Source organism: Lepisma saccharinum, chromosome 15, assembly GCF_977018435.1.
Source record: "Lepisma saccharinum chromosome 15, izLepSacc3.1, whole genome shotgun sequence".
NCBI lineage: Eukaryota > Metazoa > Arthropoda > Insecta > Zygentoma > Lepismatidae > Lepisma > Lepisma saccharinum.
Genome location: NC_139243.1, coordinates 10,025,105 through 10,045,935, shown reverse-complemented (window position 1 = coordinate 10,045,935; position 20,831 = coordinate 10,025,105). Strand labels below are relative to the sequence as shown.

Here is a 20,831-nt window from a genome sequence, read left to right as displayed (position 1 = left end):
AAGCCTTCCTTCTGTTCCTATCCTGAGCAAGATCAATCCAATCTTTTCCAATTTTCTTTAGGTCCATCTCAATGTTATCCCTCCATCTTCGTCTTGGCCTTCCTACAGGTCTCTTACCATCAGGTTTCCCAACAAGAATCCTGTAAACTCCTCTTTCCTTTCCCATTTGTACTACATGGCCTGTCCACCTAAGTCTTCTTGATTTAATCATTCTAATAATATGTGTACATGAATACAAATTATGTAGTTCTAAATTATGTATCCTTCTCCACTCACCTGTCTCCTCATCCTTTTTAGGTCCAAATATTTTCCTAAGGATCTTATTATCAAATACTCTCAATTTATGTTCTTCTTTCAATGTAAGGGACCAAGTTTCTCATCTTACAGGTAATATTACTGTTTTGTATATTTTAACTTTTATTTTCTTAGATATTATACGAGAAGACAAAAGTTTATGAAGAGAAAAGTAACATGCATTTCCTGAATTAAGCCTGCTTTTCATTTGTTAGTATTACTCCTAAGTACTTGAATTTGGAAATTGGTTCAAACGAGTTGTTTCAATTATTTTCAAATAAGTTTCAATTTGTTACAAAATACAAATGATTTTCGGATCTTGGAGCTGTTTTTGTTTACTGGTAACTACGCGTTCGATCTCACCTCCTATTCTCCGAGCAACGGTAGTTTCTAGCTGTCGGTGAATGCTTGTCTTTTTTGTAGCGATAAAAACAGTGAAGCAAAAGACACACCACTGCTGACAGAGGTAGAAATTGGAAAGGGAAAATACGTTGCGCAAAGCAGGGATTTGTCCCGAATTTTCCATTTCGGGCGATGTAAGTTCTCGTTTAAAGGGATGTAGGGAGAAATTTATTGCCAAAATGAGATGAACGTTTCATAAGTAAAGTGTAAACATTGCTGCAGAAATCATATGCCTGGTTTATTTGTTTGGATATGCTGGCCCCCGTGGTGGAGTGGTTAGGACATCGCGGCACGATGCCAGAGGTCCCGGGTTCGAATCCCGGCCTGGGCATGGATGCTTGAGAGTGTCCCTTCATCATATCATCACTCATCCTCACGATTAGCCAAAAATGACAGAAAAACGAAGCAAAATAAACCAAATAAAATAAATAACAGTGTTAGTAAATTGGTCAGTAGCTTGTAATTTTGGATTGGCCCGTAAGTTCTGGCGTTTTTTTTTAAGTGAAAATTTTGCGTGAAAAATAAAATGTGTTGGCAATGTGTTTTATGTTATTCGATAGAGAATTATGTGCTCTACAAAATAGTGTGTTTAGTTTTTATATGCTGATATACTTTTTGTTCTTTTCAGGTCATTAAAATGGAGTGTCAAGTCTACAAAAAAGAGCATTTTCGACACCTTCTGCTTTTTGCGTTTAATCGAGGTGCCAAAGCCACAGAATCTTCTCGAGAGATTTGTGAAGTGTATGGCGAAGAAGCGATGCCACTTGAAAGGGTATCAAGGAGTGAGAAAACGAAACTTTCATTTTCTGCATTTTGTTCAATCCGGTCATGAGTTAACTCTTGAAAATCCTGAGCAGTGACAATGTGCAAAATGATACTTGCCGAAAGGGTTGTTCTTGGCGAGGTCGTATCTTCCGATCTCCAGAAAGCGTCCCTGAACTGCAAGGCACCTGAGAGAGGCTTGCAGCTTGTCCTCCGCCAAGGAGTTGAGAACCACGTCCACCCCTCTGCCTCCTGTCTCTCTCAACACGTGCTGCTCGAAGCTGCAGTCTCTGGAGTTGGCGATGCTGGATTCTGTTAACTGGACGACAAGGGAATGTCGATATAATGTCATTTTTATAAGCTGAGTTAATATGTTCCTTTCGGATTTCACCTCAGGAATATGCATGATTAACCACAACAGAGCCAGAAAAAGAAATAGTGGGAAGGCAGAGTGGGAATATTATCTGGGGGAAAGGCACATGCCACGCCACTGATATTTCAGCTAAAAGAACATTTATTTATCTATTTGCTGAGTGCGAGGAGGGAAGGCTTTCGAGAGAGGAGGGGAAGTTTTCGGTACTTTGAAATCGGTGCTAAATATTATATCAACTATATATTGCAATATGAACCTTAAAATTAAACGTTGTCCACTAGATCATCAGCATAACTCTCTAGCCTTCTTAAACCAAAAGGTTTATACCTGCAACAACACAAGCCTTCCTTTTGTCCCTATTCTGAGCAAGATCAATCCAATCTTTTCCAATTACCTTTAGGTCCATCTTTGTCTTGGCCTTCCTACAGGTCTCTTACCATCAGGTTTTCTAGCAAGAATCCTCTAAACTCGTCTCTCCTCTCCCATTCGTGCCACATGGCTTGCCCACCTAAGTCTTCTTGATTTAATTATTCTAATAATATCTGGACATGAATACAAATTGTGCAGTTCTAAGTTATGTAACCTTCTCTACTCGTCTGTCTCCTCATCCCTTTTAGGTCCAAATATTTTCGTAAGGATTTTATTTTCAAATACTCTTAATTTATATTAGGGGGGACAATGAAGATAGGATAGAGGAACTTTGGAAGAAAGGGAGAGATAGGGAGATAAAAACAGAAGAGGAGGGGAGGGATATTAGTATTCAGGACCATTGAAACAGAGCCCCTGCTCTAAACGAAATTCTCTCCGATAGAGCTAAGATTAAAATAAATAAATATGTCTCTTATAAATATCAAAACAGAATATAATCTATAGTTAGATCAGATTTTTTTACCTGGGGAAAACGTTTCAACAGGAACGCCCTCTTCTCCGGAGTCCCAACAGTGGTGAACACTTTGCACCCATAATGCAACACGATCGCAATGGCCGCCTGGCCAACTCCTCCACTTCCAGCATGAATGAGGACTGACTCGCTCTGCTGTAGGTTACCGCGCATTACCAAGGAGTAATACGCCTGCAAAAGAGTCAAATAAGTTTGTCATTGAATTTATTAAGTAATTTTATAAATTTGTCGCACGAGTAGGACACCAATTTCATCGTCGTCGCCTTGTAATCCAGGGGTCCCGGGTTCAATACCCGGTGGACGCAGATAGAGGTTCGGATCCCAATTTGAAACTGTAAGTCCAGTCCATATCTGCTTATCTGTGCATAAAGTGCACTTACTACAAACTTCAATTGAATTCAGTTCAACGGATTTCAAGTAGCATTACGTTAAGAAACACGCACTACATAAACATGTGGGAAATACGATGCAGTATGTAGTTATTATATGTGTAGCTTCGCAAAACCCTACACACTTTCCAAATTTTTATTAAACCTAAATGTATTTAACAAATCAGAATGGACGCAAGGAAGAGGCAATTGAAATCTTTTATATTTTACAGACATATACGCATTTTACACAAAAGATTATACTGCACTCCTCATTTTATGGAATCGTGGGTAAGAGATGCGCATTACATTCCTTTATTTCCTGATTTATGCATTTATAATTTTCTCCCATACTCAGCTACACTGCAAGGTCACATATTCGATAATACCGGTACAGTTAACTCGCGACTAACTGAGTCCCGATTAACCGAGGCTCCGGGTTAACCGAGGGAGTGGTTGGAAAACATCATGCTTCATAACGCAGAGTCAAGTCACTGTCCGCGCTGCACGTGTTCGTTACATTGTCGGTGTATCCGATTGTTACGGTGGTGTTTAAGTCTGTGTAGGCCTATTCTAAGCGGAAAAAGTAATATTCTCATTTATGTTGTACTAGTAATAAATAATTACTAGACAGTTTTAAGTGTTGTTTCGTCATTTACGATCTATTAGCACATTATCTCCGTATTATCCGAGTTTTTCCGTATCCGAGGTAATCTCGGTCCCAATTAGCTCGGATAATCGCGAGTCTACTGTACTTATAAGTCTTAAGCTTATCTGATATAAGTTATGACAGAAATATATAAATATGAGTAGGAACGTCCTAAAATTTAAAATTCATATAAAATGAATACAATTAGTGTTGGGCGATATATCGTCAGGATATTTTAGCGATTTATGTCGTGTCAGCGTTATGTCGTCACGATATTTGGCGATATATATCGTGGAGACGATATATCACCGATATCACGATATGGAAAATATATCGTATCGTCTGTGACGATATATTGCGATATCAAATTTCCGATATCGTCCATCCCTGATACAAATATGTAAAGTCAATGAAAATACTTTACTAAAAGACACAAAAGAGTGAGCCTTGCAAATATAATACGTCTAATTTTGTATTTTATGCAGTTAAATATACTGAAGTAAAATATGTAAAAATACATAAAAATCTGGGCTCTACTCCTGAGCATAGAGCACGAATACATGAATGAAAACATACGATACTTGCTCATTATATCTGTCTTTGGAGATCATTTCCATTCTTTGACAGAAAAGAACTTTTATATACTTGTCCTTATTCTAAAAGCGTAGCTTCACACCCTGTACTTACGGTGCAGTAGACGATAGGAACCGTTGCTGCATCTTCTAGGCTCCAACCATCAGGCACCTCCCATGTGAAGACAGGATCGGCAATGACTGACGTCGCCAATCCCTTGGGAAAAACCAGTCCCATGAGTCTCTTCCCCGCTGGATCTCTTCCAGAGAATTCTAGCCCGAGGATGCAGTCCTGGAGAAAATAATAATAATAATCGTTTATTTTAAGTGTTGAGCACAGTATGAAACCTAATACAGCACTAAGTCAAATACAAAAATACAAAGTTACACGAATAAAATACATAAGCTGTAGAATAACATAACATAACAAGTTAGCATATTTATACTTCAAGTTACAGTTTTCAACGAGATCTATTATATCTCTGATACTAATAATTGTTTATTGTTATATAATATTGTGCAATTAACTGTGTATTGTTCTAATAATAATAATAATAATCATATTTATTGAAGTGATCATAACGATTAAACAACCACTATGTTATACAAAATTAAACAATTGAATACATAATTATAAAATAAAACAGTGGATCCTACAATCTTATACATCAACATAAATTCAAATTGTAGGTTTCAACAAGATCAGCTACTAAACCTCTTGCCTTGTTTAGGCATGTGAGAATTGAGACATACCTATGGGAATATCTGGGAATTTTATAAGCTATATTATTCAAAAAGTATTCACTGTCAACTTGGAAATTTAATATCTTCTCTACAAAATTTATCCTTTTCATTTTTTCTTCTTTCTTCTAAGGAAAACATATTCAACTGTTATAACCATTCAGAGTAATGTTGGTCATAGTAATTTTTTTTAAACTTTGTGCATAATAACCTGATAAAAAGTTTTTGAACTGATTCAACTTTTTGAAGGTGACTGGTTGCAATACAATAATTATAGTGAAATCGCCCTACCTTCCGGCGCGGGACCCGCCTTTCTAGCAGTAACCCTCTGTTGCCGTGTTTACCTACGAAGGAACTTGCTGTCAAACAGCCAATTAGACCTTCCGCAGGGAAACAGGATTCTGTCAAAATAGCCGTTCTGCGCTGTGATTGGGGGCCGGTTCGTATGGCGGCACTACTCTACCCTTGACAGGTCAGCCAACAAGATTCAAAATTATTCACCAACACAATAATAATAATAATAATGCATTGTGATTGACACAGGCTAGGAAGAAAGTTTTTTAAGACTTAAACTGAATCGTGGGTTAAGTTCGTAATACTTGGCCAGAACTTTCGAGATTTTTTTTTAATGTAGCAGTATTCAGTACTGACCTGATCGGCTGGGTCCTCCGAAACTATTTCCTCTGGAATGCGTCCAGTCGCCAGCATGACGTCATGGAAGTTGAGAGCGGCGAAATACACTTGGCAAAGTTTCTTTCCTGAGTCCATGTCAGACCTAGCACATCCAAAGAATTAGAAATTCATAAAATATTCATATTCTGAATAAAATTGGTTAATTTTGTTTAGTTTATAAGACTTATTTTCAAATAAGTATTATGTTTTATCAAGGGCCTAACCTCACATACAAAAATTTCTGGCAATTGTCATGATTTATATTAGAACCAAAGTCACACTTACTCACACACACCCAAACAGAGAGAAAGAAGTAAAGAGAATGATATGCAAAAATATAAAGAAACGGAGGATATATAGAATGAGAGATAGAGAAACTAAAGAAGAGTGATAGATATACGTAGAATAAGAGATACAGGAAGAAAGAAAGAGAAAGATTGAAATGAACAAATAGAGAAACAGACGAAAAACATAGAAAAAGAGAGAAAAAGAGACGACCTGAAAACATTTCCCCAATCCTTGAGGTTATTGGGACAAAGATCTCTGTCGAAATTTGCCTAACGTAACCAAACCTAACCTAACCTTATTCGAAAATGATTCGTGGGGCTATCCGTGAATGGTTTGTGGGGCTATCCGTGTATGGGGATATCCGTTCGTGGGGCTATCCGTCAGCTATCCGTGCATAATGTACAATTTCCACCGGTGACGAACACGTTAGTAGGTATTTTTCGGTGAAGAAGGTTGGGAACACTGCATACCACAACGGTAGTCAACCTGTGCCCGCCATATTGTGTGTTACGTAAGCGAAAAAGGGAATAACAGAAACTACTCTCTATGTGAAAAATTGTGTTTGTTTTCGTGTAAAAAGCATAATGGCACCTTGAACTATGTTCCGCAATACACAATTGGTAAGTACGAACCATGCAAAACACAAAATATGCGATTTTAATGTGTCTCCGATCTATGAAACTGGTACCGAAAACACTGTAGGTTAGATAGTGTGAACGCTAATGTTGCAGAAGATTTCCCGTCTCTCCTGCCCAACAGACGAATTCATTGAATTAAAACACATTTTAATCTTTCAATAGACTACCAATGAGATATTTTAAAAATCATAAAGTTGTAAGCCTTGAAGTTTTCCTGGCAATGAATGATGAACAGATTCTCTCAGGCTATTGACCAGGTGAGTTCTGGAAAGGATTCCGAGCTTTCGAGAGCTAACGCCACTCTCATCTTCAGGGGAGAAGCTGAGAGTGACGCTAGCTCTCGAAAGCTCAGATGCCTTTCCAGAACTCACCTGGTCGATAGCCTGAGAGAATATGATCATAATCATACAGGTTGGCGCATGAATAGTTGACACATTTGAAACTTAGATTGTAAATTTATTTTTAAATATTACATGTGCATATTATGACATACAGAATAGTCTGTCCGTGGAAAGTTTTCTCACTGTATAACATGTTCAGTATGGCCCCCGTTTGGCCGAACAAGCTCTTCAAGGCGGGTGCGCATATTTCTTACCACTCTACGGCACATGTCTTCGTGAATATCACCACACAACTGAACTATCAGACCTTGCATTTCCATAATGTTTTCTGGCTTTAACGGGAAGAGTTTTTCCTTTAAAAACCCCCACAGAAAAAAGTCACAGGGCTTGAAGGCGGCCAGAAGAAATCTCCATTGTGTCGATCCGGATATTGATTGGAAATTCCTCTACCACCAAAAACTGTGTTCAAAAAGTACAACAAAACATTAGCGGTGTGAGGGGTAGGTGGTGTGAGGTGAGGTGTGAAGCCTGCGTGTCATGGCAACTCGAACAGCCTAGTTTTCAGGGGTCCGAACTGGAGCAAGGCGAGGTCGTCTTTCTTCTTTCACGATGGCTTCTTCCTCGAACGTACAGTACAACGAAGAATAGTGTTTCTTGCTGGAGTCCATCGTGTTTTGAAATGAGCTCGAAATTTTCGTTGCGTACTTGCAACGCTCTTCGTTTCTGCATACAACAGGGCTGTTTGGGCGCGCTGCACTGACTGGCGGCAAATGAATGTCTTTACTAGACCATGCCCAGCGCGCCCAGCGATAGGCCGCCTACCGGTATTTCCAAGGACTACTGAATGCGCTTGTGTATTGTTCAACTCCGACCACAGTTTATTTTTTAAAAAAATTTAGATTTCAAATGTGTCAACTGTTCGTCCGCCACCCTGTATACTTGCTTTTATGGCTCTGGTATCTACTAAATGTTTTGTTTAGTTCTTTATTTAGTTTGAAAAATATACGTATATGTGCGCCATACTTTAAAGGAACAAAAATGTTCAGCCTCTACAAATAAAAAAAAATATATCTATTTGAAATTGTCCTATATACCTTTAGTTAGCAAGCTGTGGCATCTCTACCACTGGCTCAACATTTCTTGTTGATGTCAAAGAAGTAAATAAGCCTTACCTGCGCATAGACAGAGGACCTTGGATGAAACTAAGGGCAGACAAATCACCACGGCTCAGCGTGTTAATGTAGGCATGTTCCACAGGAACCAAAGCAGGCAGGTCTAGCTTCGTGTGTCGGAAGCTACCCCATGCACCGTCCTGGTACACGTTCATGACCAGATCCTTGGCCAGCTGGTCTTTGAAACTCGAGTGAGCTGTGCTGAACGCAGGAAAATTCTTCTCTCGCAGGAACACGCACCTGTGAACAAATTAGATTCCTTGTTAATCCACTTCCCAATTGTTTCCTTGATGTAAATGATCACTACGAAATGTTTGAACTATCACCAGGCCAAATATCTTAATGCTTAAATAACTAACATGAAACCAATAACTTATTTTCTGCCACTTTTTGCTAATCGCGAACATGAGGATGAGTAATGATACGATGGAATTGATAAAGGGACACTCATATAGAAGGTAAAACAGAATTAAGAGGGGGAACCCCCTAAAGTAGGCCAGCCTCCACCCGCATAGCTACATTCGGAGGTATGCGCTTGTTGTCCTGTTTCCTGAAATTTACACCAGGACGTCATATCCGTTGAATTTTGGTTCCCCCGTCGTACTTTTCCTCTTTATTTCTTTATTATTAGTATTTCAAAAAAACTCACAAAGAACACACATGCCCAGGCCGGGATTCGAACCAATGTGCTAACCACTCCGCCGTGGGGCATGAAATATAAAAAAAATAAGTTGCTAATATTTACGAGGCAAAAGCGGTCGAAAATAAGAAACAGAGTTATTCTCAAAAGTTAGAAATTTGAAATCAAGGAACAAATGCTTCTGAATATTTATTTAAAATAGTTTAATATTTGGTATACTTCCCACCTTAAGACCTATACAGTATTGTAAATCTTGTGATTCCCTCAAAAATTGCTAAAATCAAAAGAGTGAATTTCCATTCGAAAGTTTCTCTTAGTAAGAATATCCATTACATACACAGGAGTCCCATCTTTTCCTCTCCACATTTTTATCTTCTCTTTGAGGTAGTAGTTTTCGTCCCAAACCTGTAACTTTACCTAATGTTCTGCCCTCCCGGTTCTTGTCGCAAACAATTGACCAGGCCAACGATGCCGCTCAGTTGGTCGTTTTCCGCCACCAGCAAGATTCTTTTCTGGCTGTCGCTGCTCATCTTCATCTGCTGACGGAGTTCACTCAGCCAAGAGAATTCACCACAACTTGTCAGTTGTATTATGGACGGTGTGGGCAAAGTTGGAGCCTGAAGAGGAAAAATAACTTGTGTAGATCCTCACTTAGGTTCGTTCTCCATCCGATTAAGTTCCATAGTGTATTACTGCTCGGTGAGATTCAGAGGTAGTTGCTCTACCATCAAACCCTCAAGAAAAAGGGAACGTACGAGTATAGTGAGAACTATTCGACAATAGCGCTCACTTTCTGTTTTTTTTTTTTGTTATTTTTTTTTTTTTACTAGGACCGATCTACTTACTTGCTTCCAATCTGGATCCAGAATTGCAAATCGGTTACCTAAGTCCCGCGACAGGTTAACTTTGCAGCAGATGTTATGTATTAATCCACGCTAGAAAAGCGCTCACCATCTCCTGCGCCAGTCTTGCCTTAACCGCCGAGCTGTTCATATCACAGACAGTGAGAAAATCGGCAGTATTGCAAGCGGAACTATATTCTGCGCGTACTTTTGGGTTTATATATGTGAAAAGTTGCTGCAAACTTAACCTGTCGCGGGGCTTAGATCCGGAGCTCATATTCGGTTTCCCGGATGCATAATTTGCTTCTAGACATTGATTCACCAACTGGCGAGAAAACAGCAAATCAGAGTCGAGATAATAGGTAATCCTTGGTTTAGCTATTGCAGGTCGTCTCCTTGGATATTTTCATCATAGACTGTGAAGAATATTTTCCCTGTCAGTTCAAGAATACATTTTCAAGAGAAGTTTTCGAGTGAAGTTAGATTGAACTTACTTTCCGAAGTCGATTTTCATAATTGGTTGTCTATGTTTGAAAGGAATACGAACACATCGTGGATAGCCAGGACAGCTAAGAAGTGTGATGAAGATGCAAAATTTGTGTAAGCAAATTATGCTTCCCGGTATATTAGTAATGGGTTTTGCTAGTATGCTGTTCTATTATTTCATTGCGCTCAGTTCAGTTGATATCATATTAATGCCAAGTTCACCTTAATAGCATGTGTCAAATCACAAAAAAATCATTACGCATATCATCATGTGCCAATATGTGATTCTGAGCGCAAGGAAACATTTTTTTTTTCCGTTCATCCGTGTAGAGGGTTATGTCCCTCTCTTCGGTACGTGCTAGATACTTATTAAATATATAACAATAATAATGGATAGGCTAAGTGCACTTTTTCTATTTTTGGGATTATGAAATGAGCACTAACCTAGTCTTGAAATGATCTTGGATTTTCATTGCTATATTATATAACACCCTACTTTCATTCTTATATTAGTAAATAAATACCCTTTCTTGTAGTTTGATTATTAGTTGCAATATGAAGGGTATAAATGTGGTCGTAATTGTGGTGGATGATGAATGGTGTATAGTTCATAATCAGGATGTCTGGGCCCGATGGTCAGAGTATACAGAGTTAAAAGATGTTGTAATGGAGTATGCAATCTGTACGGGTAACAGTCGTGTATTGCATCTTCACGGATTGTGTGAACCAACGGCGGGTGTTCTTTGTTCATCCTGTTATTTATATATTCTTTTCGCAATGCCTCTAGGTGAAGTGTTATATGTGGAAAACTTATTCGTGTGTATAAGAGTCGAGTTGGACTTGGTAGTTTGATTCTGTATGCCAGTCGGCATGCATGTCTCTCTATGATTTGTAGTCGTTCATAGAACGAGTCCTCTGCTGAGAGCCATGCTGTGTGTCCATACGTAAGTACGGGCCGAAGAAAGACCAGATAGGTATTTAGGAGGATGTTTGCTCGAAGTCCCCAATTCGTGCCGACAAGTCTCTTCATCAGCTGTAGTCTGTTTTTGGCTTTCTTTTTGATGTTCTGCAGGTGTGGTGTCCATGTTAGTTTTGTGTCAAATATGACACCAAGATATTTAACGCTGTTGGTAGGAATTATGCGGGTGCCACGGATCTTAAGATCTAACATACTTGGATTTCTTTGTATCCGTGAGCGACATCCGGTAGGAAGAAATATTATGGCTTGAGTTTTTGCGCTATTGATGGTGAGTCTCCAAGTGTCGCACCATCGTTGAAATACATTAATAGCTGGTTGCATAATGCGATTTATTGCTTGAATTGTAGAACCACAAGCCAGTAGAGCTGTATCATCAGCGTATTGGTATGTTGACACCTGAGAGAATGTTGGCATATCTGCGACATAAAGTAAGTAGAGCAATGGAGATAATACCGATCCTTGCGGTACTCCGGCGTTCAAGAAGATAGGGTGAGACAGATTGTTATTTATTTTTACATATGCCATTCGGTTGGTAAGAAAGTTGAAAATTAATCGAATGTAACAGAAAGGAAGGCGAAACTTATGCAGTTTATATATGAGGCCGGTGTGCCACACTTTATCGAATGCCTTTTCAAGATCGAATAGTATTAAACAAGAGGGTTTAGATGTATTGTACTGGTTGTAGATTCGATTTGAGAGTCTTAGTAAGTTATCCAAGACGCTAAAGTGTGGCCTAAATCCGGCTTGGTGTATCGGGAGAAAATTATTTGACAATAAGTGAGAGTGTAATCGGCGGACTAAAATTTTTTCAAGGATTTTACTGAGTGTTGATGTTAGTTGTATAGGTCTATAGCATTTTGGATCTGTACGATCTTTATCAGGTTTCGGAAACATGAGTACCTTCGACACTTTCCATTCGACAGGGTAATATCCAGTGCGAAGGATTAAGTTGTATATCAAGGCGAGAAATGACAACATTGCTAGTGGAGCTTTCTTTATCAAAACATATGTGATGGAATCAAACCCTGGGGCAGTGTTTCTTTTATTGCGGACTGCGTTTGTTATATCATCTGTGGTAATTAAAGTAGTAAGAGGGTGATTTGCGTTGATAGCATGATGAGAACTGGGTTGCAGTTGTCTATTTTCAGGATGTACCTTCCTTGTTATTTGAGCTTCTAATCTGCTATTAGGAGCAAGCGGAAGCGGAGGAGTAAATGTGTCTTGGAGAATCTGTGCAAATTCATTTGCCTTTTCGTAATCATTTGTAAGAGCTTGTTGTTGTGAGAGAAGAGGGTACGTAGTACTTGTATGTTTTCCTGTAAGCATATGAAATCGTTTCCAGAATTTGCTAGGATGGCTTTCAGCATCAAGGTGATTGCAAGTGTCGATCCACTGACGTCGTTTGTGTGCCTTTATGTAGTTATGGACAGTTCTTATCCATTGACGGTGAACTCGCAGACATTCAGGATTCCTTGTGTGTACGTATTCCCGATAGGCACGACGTGATGCAGTTACTAGATGAAGGTATTTAGGTGGTAGTTTAGGTTTAAAACTATTCACAGTTATCTGTGGTATATGTGTACTTGCTGCTTGTTTGACTTCTGACGTGATGTTTTCTACAGCCTTATCTAGTTCGTTAGAGTTCGTTGGAGGGGTGAGATTTTGAAAGACAGTGGAGAGATCTTCTCGATAACCTTCCCAATTTGCTCTGTTATAATCATAGATCCGTTTTGGAGGAACCTGTTTGTGTTGAGTATAGTGGTGCACTGGTAGATTTATTTTAATTGGTGCATGATCACTTCCTATCGGTGCTAGGACTTCTATGTTAATTTTGTCAGCTAAGGAAGGTGATACAAAAACTACATCGGGGGTTGTGTTACTCTCTGGACGAGTTGCAGATGGTAAATCTTGAAATATACCTGTAGTATTATTATCGATGGTAGTGTGGAAATCTGTTCGTTCTGCATTTGTTCGACTATGTATATTAATATCAGCTAGTATGAAGTAGTGACGGTATGTAGTAGCGATATAAAGAAAGAAGTCCGTAGGTAGAGGGCTAGTGGGTCGTATATATACAGTAGCCAATGTCACATTTATACTTTTGAGATAAAGTGTGGCAATAGAATATTCTTGGTATGGAAATTGAGGTGGTAATATATTTGTTCTATAGGGAAATTTTGGTTTGATCCCTAGGGCTACTCCACCACATAATCGTTGCGCCGTTGTAGGACCAGGTGTATGTAGCAAGGAATACCTGGGTATGTAGAGGGGTGTGGCTTTGGGGATACGGGTTTCATTCAGTGCAAAGAAATGAATGTCTTCTTCCAGGAGAAGTTCCTGGAATATAGCTTTATATTTCGGTAGAGAACGGATGTTCATAAATAGAAAATTATATTGCATATAGCCCGCCATAATTATATAAATAACAGTTAGGTGTCTAAACTTCAGTTTCCAGTGGTACAATTTGAAAATGTACATGTGGACCAGAATATGTAGCGAACAGATGGACACGAAAGAGAGTCTTAGCTGTCTGTACTATCTGTTGTAATATATGTTGGCGTAGAAATGGGTGGATATTTTGTAGGGTTAATGTTTGAAATCTAAGTAGATCTTCAACAGTCACTGGTTGTTTCAGAGAGTTCTGTGGTGGAGTTGTAGAGTCCATAGTTCTTAATGGTACAGTTAGGTCAGGGCGTGAGGCTTCGGGGTTTGGGCGTGCAGCACAACGGTAACTATATGAGGGATGAGCCTGTTTGCACGTGTTACATTTGGGTGGTGCATTCAGATTTGTGCACTCTTTAGTTGTGTGTTGGCCAGAACAATAGCCACAGATAGGTGTTTCGGGGCAATTTGCCGTAGTGTGGACGTTGTATTTCTGGCAGCGTTCGCATCGTAACGGAAGAGGTGCCCTTGAATGCGATGGTTCAACCCTATGTCGTTGGCGATATATATTCGTTGTTGTTTTGGATTCGAACGCATTTTATAACTTCATGCCCTTCTAACCGTAGTTCTTCTAATACTTCTTGGTCAGCGAGTTCTGGATCTACGCCTTTAATAACGACTGACATATGAGGTGGTTTGTTTGGGGGTGGTGATTGTTTGGCGGTTTTGGGTGTCAGTTGGGATAGAGCAGCCTGTGGTCCAAAAATTTCGAACTAAACTTTGTTTCTCAAAGTGGATAGAAATTGCGGATCTCTGGATTTGATAATGATGCCATTTCTGGTGAATATAATTTGTTCTACTTGTGCTCGGGGGAGGTATTTTTGTAACTGTTGAAGGAGCAACTTAGGAGTTCTGTACTTGGGGTCGTAATTTTGTAGTAGGAAGTTGTAGACAGTGGAATTTTCTTCAGTTCGATCATCAATTTGTGTGGTATCTCTGGGATTTAACTTTGGATTGCGTGTTTGTTCTTGATATTTTTGTTTCTTTGGTAGTTGAAGAGGAGATCGAGAGCGATCCCTGGGTGTTTTTGAATCGGCTGAAGTGCTTCTTGAGTTGCCTCGGTCTTGTTTTTGGATTATCCTGTCTCGAGAGTTTGCACCCCCAACTTGTTGGGGGAGCCCTTTATGCATGGTGAGCGAAGGGAGGCAACCTAGTAATCCTTTTCGAAGACGAAACAATTAGGAGACAGAGTTATTTCAGGTGTTACAAAATAAGCAAAGTACAAGGTGCTGCAAACGTGGATTGCAGCACAGTTCGCTTCCAGTTAAGCAGAATACAAAGTGCTGTAAACGTGGATTGCAGCACAGTTCGCGATGCACAATCAGGGCTTCAGTTGTCACCGTTAGGTTTCCACCTTGATTCTCGGGGATTGGGCCTCCCCGGATGCCATGATGCAAGGAAACAGAGTATAGGTCGCACTTCAATTCTGAACAAAATGAAACGATTGCGAGAGCTTCAAGATTCAGACAATTATTTCGTAAATATGGCTCTAATGGTCAGCATTACTACATAGTACATCATATTACATATATCTTCAATATATACTTAACTTTGTGTCTAACTTACATTTTAGCATAACTTTCAATACCAAGCAAAATGGTGCAACAACGTGGTACTGCCATCTCTTGAGAAACTCCTTGACTACAGTCTAAGTACCGAAAAGTCACATTCCGTTTTAATGATTTTATGTAATTTTCTTTCTATTTAGTCTAATCGCTACTATGAGGATAAGTATTATTAATAATCGTAATAATAGTAATAGATTCACGTAACTACAGAAATACTTTCCTTCATTCACATACGTTCACGCGTAGTGATTTTCATTTGTTAAGCATGTGACATGCTACGAAGCATCTCTTCAGTTGTTTTCCTAGTGGGTGTGAACCAGTGATGTGCCGTAGACTATACGTTTATGTCTACATGCGTTGTCTACACGTAATCTACGCGTAGATTACATTGGGTTGTAGTTTACATAGACTACGTAGACAATTTAAAGTGCATTAAAATTAATTTTCAAGGCTTTCATGAAAGGAAAGTGACATTTTCAACTATATTGGTTCCTAACGAAATGAAAAGAATCCTATTTACAACAAAATTTCTCGTCTCTTCTAGTATCAACTATGGAAGAAGATAATAGTATGCAAAAAACAACAACAGATGGCAGTCGTGAGCCAAGAGTGGTCTTTTCCCCATAAAACACTAGAATATTGCATATATTTGGTTTCTTTCTAGGTGAGAAATTGTTCGAATTTGGAAGAAAGAGTATGAAAAGTTCTTCTCACACATCAGCAACTGATACGCAGTATAATTTTCTTTTTATTCCACGCGCCCTTTGCTAAGTTATCACCTTTCGCCATGTTGTTTACATAGATTACGTCATCTACGTGTATAAAATAGTCTACGTGTAGAATGTAGACTATCATTGTTTACGCGTAGACGCACATCACTGGTGTGAACCCAGACCGCACAATTTCGACTGCTTTGATTGGCTGTTTTCTCGCCGGTTGGTGAATCCATGTTTAGTAGTAAATTATGCTTCCCCGATACAGAGCTGAAAATCGAGTCTTCAGGTTTCGAACTGGAGGGTATTCGGATCCTGAACTCAAAATCAGGTCTTCGGATCTTGAACTGAAAATCGGGTACTCGGATCCGGAACAGAAAATTAGGATCCGGATTAGGTCATCCATATTTATGCACGGTTTGAATTATTTTTATCTCTATCAGTGGCGTGCTCAGGGAGGAATGTTGGTGAAGCGATAACACCATACATTCCTAATGAAAAGAACGTCACGAACATAGAAAGAAACTTTCTTCTTCACAGAAAGAAGTCATTGTCCCCAATTTTTTATGGTCATAAAACTCTCTTTGGGAATTACCGGACACGCCAGTCATAAGAAGTTAGAACAAGTACCATTTATAACAAATCCATATCCCTTCATAGAACCAATCTCCTGCACAAATGTTAAAGTGAATGCTATTTGAAATTATCAGATACGTACTTACATCTCAAACGTTGACTCAAATTACGATCCTGAGGCTATAAATACAGTTGTATGTACCTGTTTAAATAGACTGCAGTTTTAATAACTTGCAAAAGAATTACACTTTATTAATATTATTATTATTTCAAAATCTTTCATTGACTTTTATGACATATTGTTATGAAAAGCATAATCATACAAGTATTCAAATTTGGATTTTGTATGTACAGTCTATGATACACCAGTATCATTCAGGTCCTCCCCGATGGCGCAGTGGTAGCGTCGTTGCCTTGCAATCAAGGGGTCCCGGGTTCGATACCCGGTGGAGGCACAAGTGGTTCGGATCCCACTTTAAACTGTAGGTCCAGTCCCGATTAGCCTTACAGTGCATAAAGACTATTAGGCCGGTCTTAGCAGTAGGACGTCACACGGGAAACGCGGGTTCGATTCCTGGTGTACATGATTTTACGTGCATGAATCGGCTCTGGGGCTCACCCAACCATTAACAATGAATACTTGTATGGGTGAGAGATAAATGTGGCTGGAGAGTGGTGCTTACAATATCACCATGATCCTTTTCGTGGCACAGTGCAATGCATCGGTGATAGCATTACATTTGCCTTTATTTGGGAACGCGTCCACCCGCATCAGGTCCCCGTAATGCTTAAAAACAATCATGAAAAGATGTGAGAGAAGTTGACGTCTCTTCCTGCAATGCTTTAATTTGGGCATTGTGCCAGTCGAACGTGTTCCCGTATAGCGGTTGGTATCACTCTGCTTGCCGGCGAAATCAGATATGCACATCCCCTCAATTCGCTGGAAATAACAAAGAAAATTGTTATTTAAAATAAGTAGCTTCTAGTACAGAATAGGAAAATATTCCTCTCACCTCCTTCAGCAGTATTAACTTGCTTCCTTCATCTGTGAAGCTACAGAGTAGCAGCATGTTCAACCTGGTCGCCATCTTGGTTTCGTCTGCATTGCTGCCTACTTTGGCCAGTAGGAACAGCCCTGGTTTTGGTTTCTCCAGACACTCCACATCTGACACAACTAGCAAATGGCTCTCTTGGTTTCCATCCTCCTTCACCAGCTTAAACTTTATTTCCTGGCCTGAGCTTGGAACATCTAAGATATTGTCACTTACAACTGTTAAATCAGCCTGAAATGAAAATAACTTGTGTGACTCTGGGTAACTTATACGCCTACTACCGTAAGCAATTCAAAGCAAACTTTAATTTCAAATATTATTGGAATTACTGACTTTTGTATGAATTTTCTTTGAGGTTGTAGACATGGGCGTCAGGCCATTGACAAAACTTGAATAATAATTATTGTTATCATGTTTATGATTGACATTATACAACAGTAACAAATTTAATTCCAAATTTTTATTATTATTATGGGGAGGCTCTTGTACTCGATGCACCAGATGAGTGAATATCCATCACAACTGTTCTCTATAATTTCTTTTATATTTCATACAGTTTGTATACTGAAATGCATAGTCATTCAACTTTGTTATTAACCTTTACACACCTGACCCAACCTATGGTGATCTACCTTGCAGTCAGAACCGACATTAGAGAAAATGGCTTCGTTCGAAGACAGGGGAGGCTTTTTCCTCTATTGAGGTTCTACTCAATTTTTCATTATGGGTGAAGCCCTTTCCCTTAAATTCGGACTACCTCTTACGAACTGGATCAGGCCCTTACCAAGGCTCAACCCCCCTGGCACTACCATCAGCCCCCTTTGACATTACGTAAAACTTTTCTGTATAATTTGTTTGCAGTGAAGAGTGAAAATTTACAGCTCACAACTTTAAGGATAAATCCACAGAATAAAGAACATTTGTTACTATTACTTTCGCTCATCTTGTTTATAAACTGAAGTCTAAGTAGCTGCAAGTATTTAGAAGATTCTCTTCTCTAGACTTTAGAAAGTTCCTTCATAGGGGAGCTTCTTTATCTGTGCCTTCGCTACCCTTGTTGCGACCTCCCGTTTAGACAGAAATGTTTGACTTTGATGTCATAATGCAAATTCCCTTCGCATCTGCATCAAAGGTCAACGGCTCCCAAGTTTTGGGAACGAATGGGAGATTCATTTCTTCGGCCGGGGGTGGAATGCACTTTATGCACTGTGATTGAATTTTGTGCATTTCTTTGTGTGTGCTATAAGTATCTGTATCATATAAAATAGTATGGAGTGTGTAAGGAATGATTTCAGTATCAGCCAATTAACACTCAAAGAGCTGTTTTAGAAAAATGTAGTATTTGTATGATATTTATAAACTTTATATAACTTCCCGCCTCACACACATAATTTAACTTCATTTAATACTGTTAATTTTTTTAAAAATGGACTTGATTTACAAAGGTCCCCCCCTGATAACCCGTGAGCCCCCCTGGAGATCAATTCTAGCTACGGGCCTGTACTGGATTGGTTTTCAACAGACTTGATGCGGATATATTGCACACGAATAACAGATTTGTGAATGTGGGTTTTTCAATGGAAGCCATTTTCTATAATGTCGCTCCTCGCGCAGTGCATGATACGTGGTTGCAAGGCAGTGGCGTGCACAAGGGGGTTGATGGGGATTATACCCCTCCCTCTGGCCCAGTATTCCTAAAAAAAAAGAACGTCAAAGGTAGAAAAATATGACAAAATGAGGGCCGACTATCAAGGGAAAGTATACATAACCCCTCCCTTTCGAAAATACTGGGCACGCCACTGTTGCAAGGTACACCAACATAAACTTTTTGAGTTTATCTTTTCATCCGTACAAATTTTGCGCACCTCGATTCCATTAACGTGATTACGTGACTGATATATGTTTCGAATCGACCGCATGATTTAGGCTAGTCCTGTATTTATCTCCTCTCAAGACCATTTTCGTCGTTGTAATCAAGGGGTCCGGGGTTCGATACTCGGTGGAGGCACAGGTCGTTCGGATCCCACTTTCAACTGTAGGTCCAGTCCCGATTAGCCTTCTTGTGCATAAAGTGGACTTAAAACCAAAACTCAACTCAACTCAAGAAAATTTATTTACCAATTGCTGTGTATACTCTATCCAGGCTATCTCTAGAGCTAGGCCGCGCATAGCGTATTGCGGAGCGAAGCAGTACACGATGCTGCGAAGGCTGGTAACGGAAATCCCATTCCCTCTCACGTGTTCATTGGTGGAGCCGTCTCACGTCACTACTTGCGCAGAGGCTTGTTCTCTTAATCTTGCTCCAGAAATACTCGGGACAGAGTGTACACCTGAATTGTGCACATTCACTACCCCTAAGGAAAAAGTTTAATACAATCTTTATTGATCATGGTCCATTATTTAGTCTAGTGCTACCACTCTTTCCTGTTGCAACACTGCTTTTCGAGAGAATCTTCTCTCATCTTCAAGCGAACAAATATCCTTTTGCCAGTGTTGGTGATCGAACCTACTGTTACGTACCCAATGGGACCAACTCATGTATACGGTTTGACAAGGTGGAATAGAGATGGCAGCACAAGGTGTGCAAGATTGAAGATTAACACGAGATACGCGAATGGTAGTGTAAATAAGCGCAGAGTAATTTGGAAGATGAACAACAATGGAATCCATTATAAGAGGATGAGGAAAAGATATGAAAACAATAAATTAATGTAAATACTTAATTAATTAAATTGGTGCTCATATGTAAATATGCCAGACAACTAAAGAAGTGAAAACACTGATACAAATTTGTGTCTTTTTAACAGATCTCGAATCTGTTAGCTTGATTTACCTTTCCCTTAGTGGCGGCGCGTTCCAGTCGCGAACCACAATTACCTTGGGTTGCGCGTCGCAGTCGTTGCACCTACTTGGATGCGCGTTTCAGTCGTCTAGCACCAAGTATACACTTTGTTGTACTTATTTTAGTGTTGGCGCGTTCCAGTCGTTGCTTCAAGGGAGGAGAATAGAAATAGGCGGCGTAGATGTCAACCCTTACCCTCGAACTAGTAACCCTCTAGGACGAGGCGTGAATGAATAAAAAGTGAGATGTTACCAGCTTGTGAAAAAAGGACTTAGTGAAGAGAGAAAACATACATATGAAAATACCAAAGGAATTGGAATGAAGGATACATGTTTCAGGTATTACATAAGAGTCCAGAAGGAAGTCCAGATTCAGATTTCCCAGAAAGAAGGAAGTCCAAATCCGAAGAGGGAAGTCCAGATCTAGAGTTCCCATAAAGAAGGAAGTCCAAATCCGAAGAAGGAAGTCCAGACCCGATTTCCCACAGAAGAGGAAGTACAGAAAGAAGTATAGAAGGA

At 39.5% G+C, this 20,831-nt stretch overlaps 1 protein-coding gene across 1 annotated transcript in view; it reads right to left on the bottom strand.

Annotated features, from left to right (window-relative positions):
- Positions 1-20,831, bottom strand: part of LOC145999576 (fatty acid synthase-like) — a 99,625-nt gene that overhangs the window by 26,292 nt on the left and 52,502 nt on the right. Inside the window, exons 14-20 of the mRNA XM_083136600.1 lie at positions 17,433-17,702; positions 9,231-9,430; positions 8,174-8,413; positions 5,714-5,837; positions 4,437-4,613; positions 2,724-2,903; positions 1,579-1,777 (exon numbers count right to left, since the gene is read on the bottom strand). Of these exons, the coding sequence (XP_082992726.1) occupies positions 1,579-1,777; positions 2,724-2,903; positions 4,437-4,613; positions 5,714-5,837; positions 8,174-8,413; positions 9,231-9,430; positions 17,433-17,702 (1,390 nt within the window). The remainder of the gene's footprint in view (positions 1-1,578; positions 1,778-2,723; positions 2,904-4,436; positions 4,614-5,713; positions 5,838-8,173; positions 8,414-9,230; positions 9,431-17,432; positions 17,703-20,831) is intronic.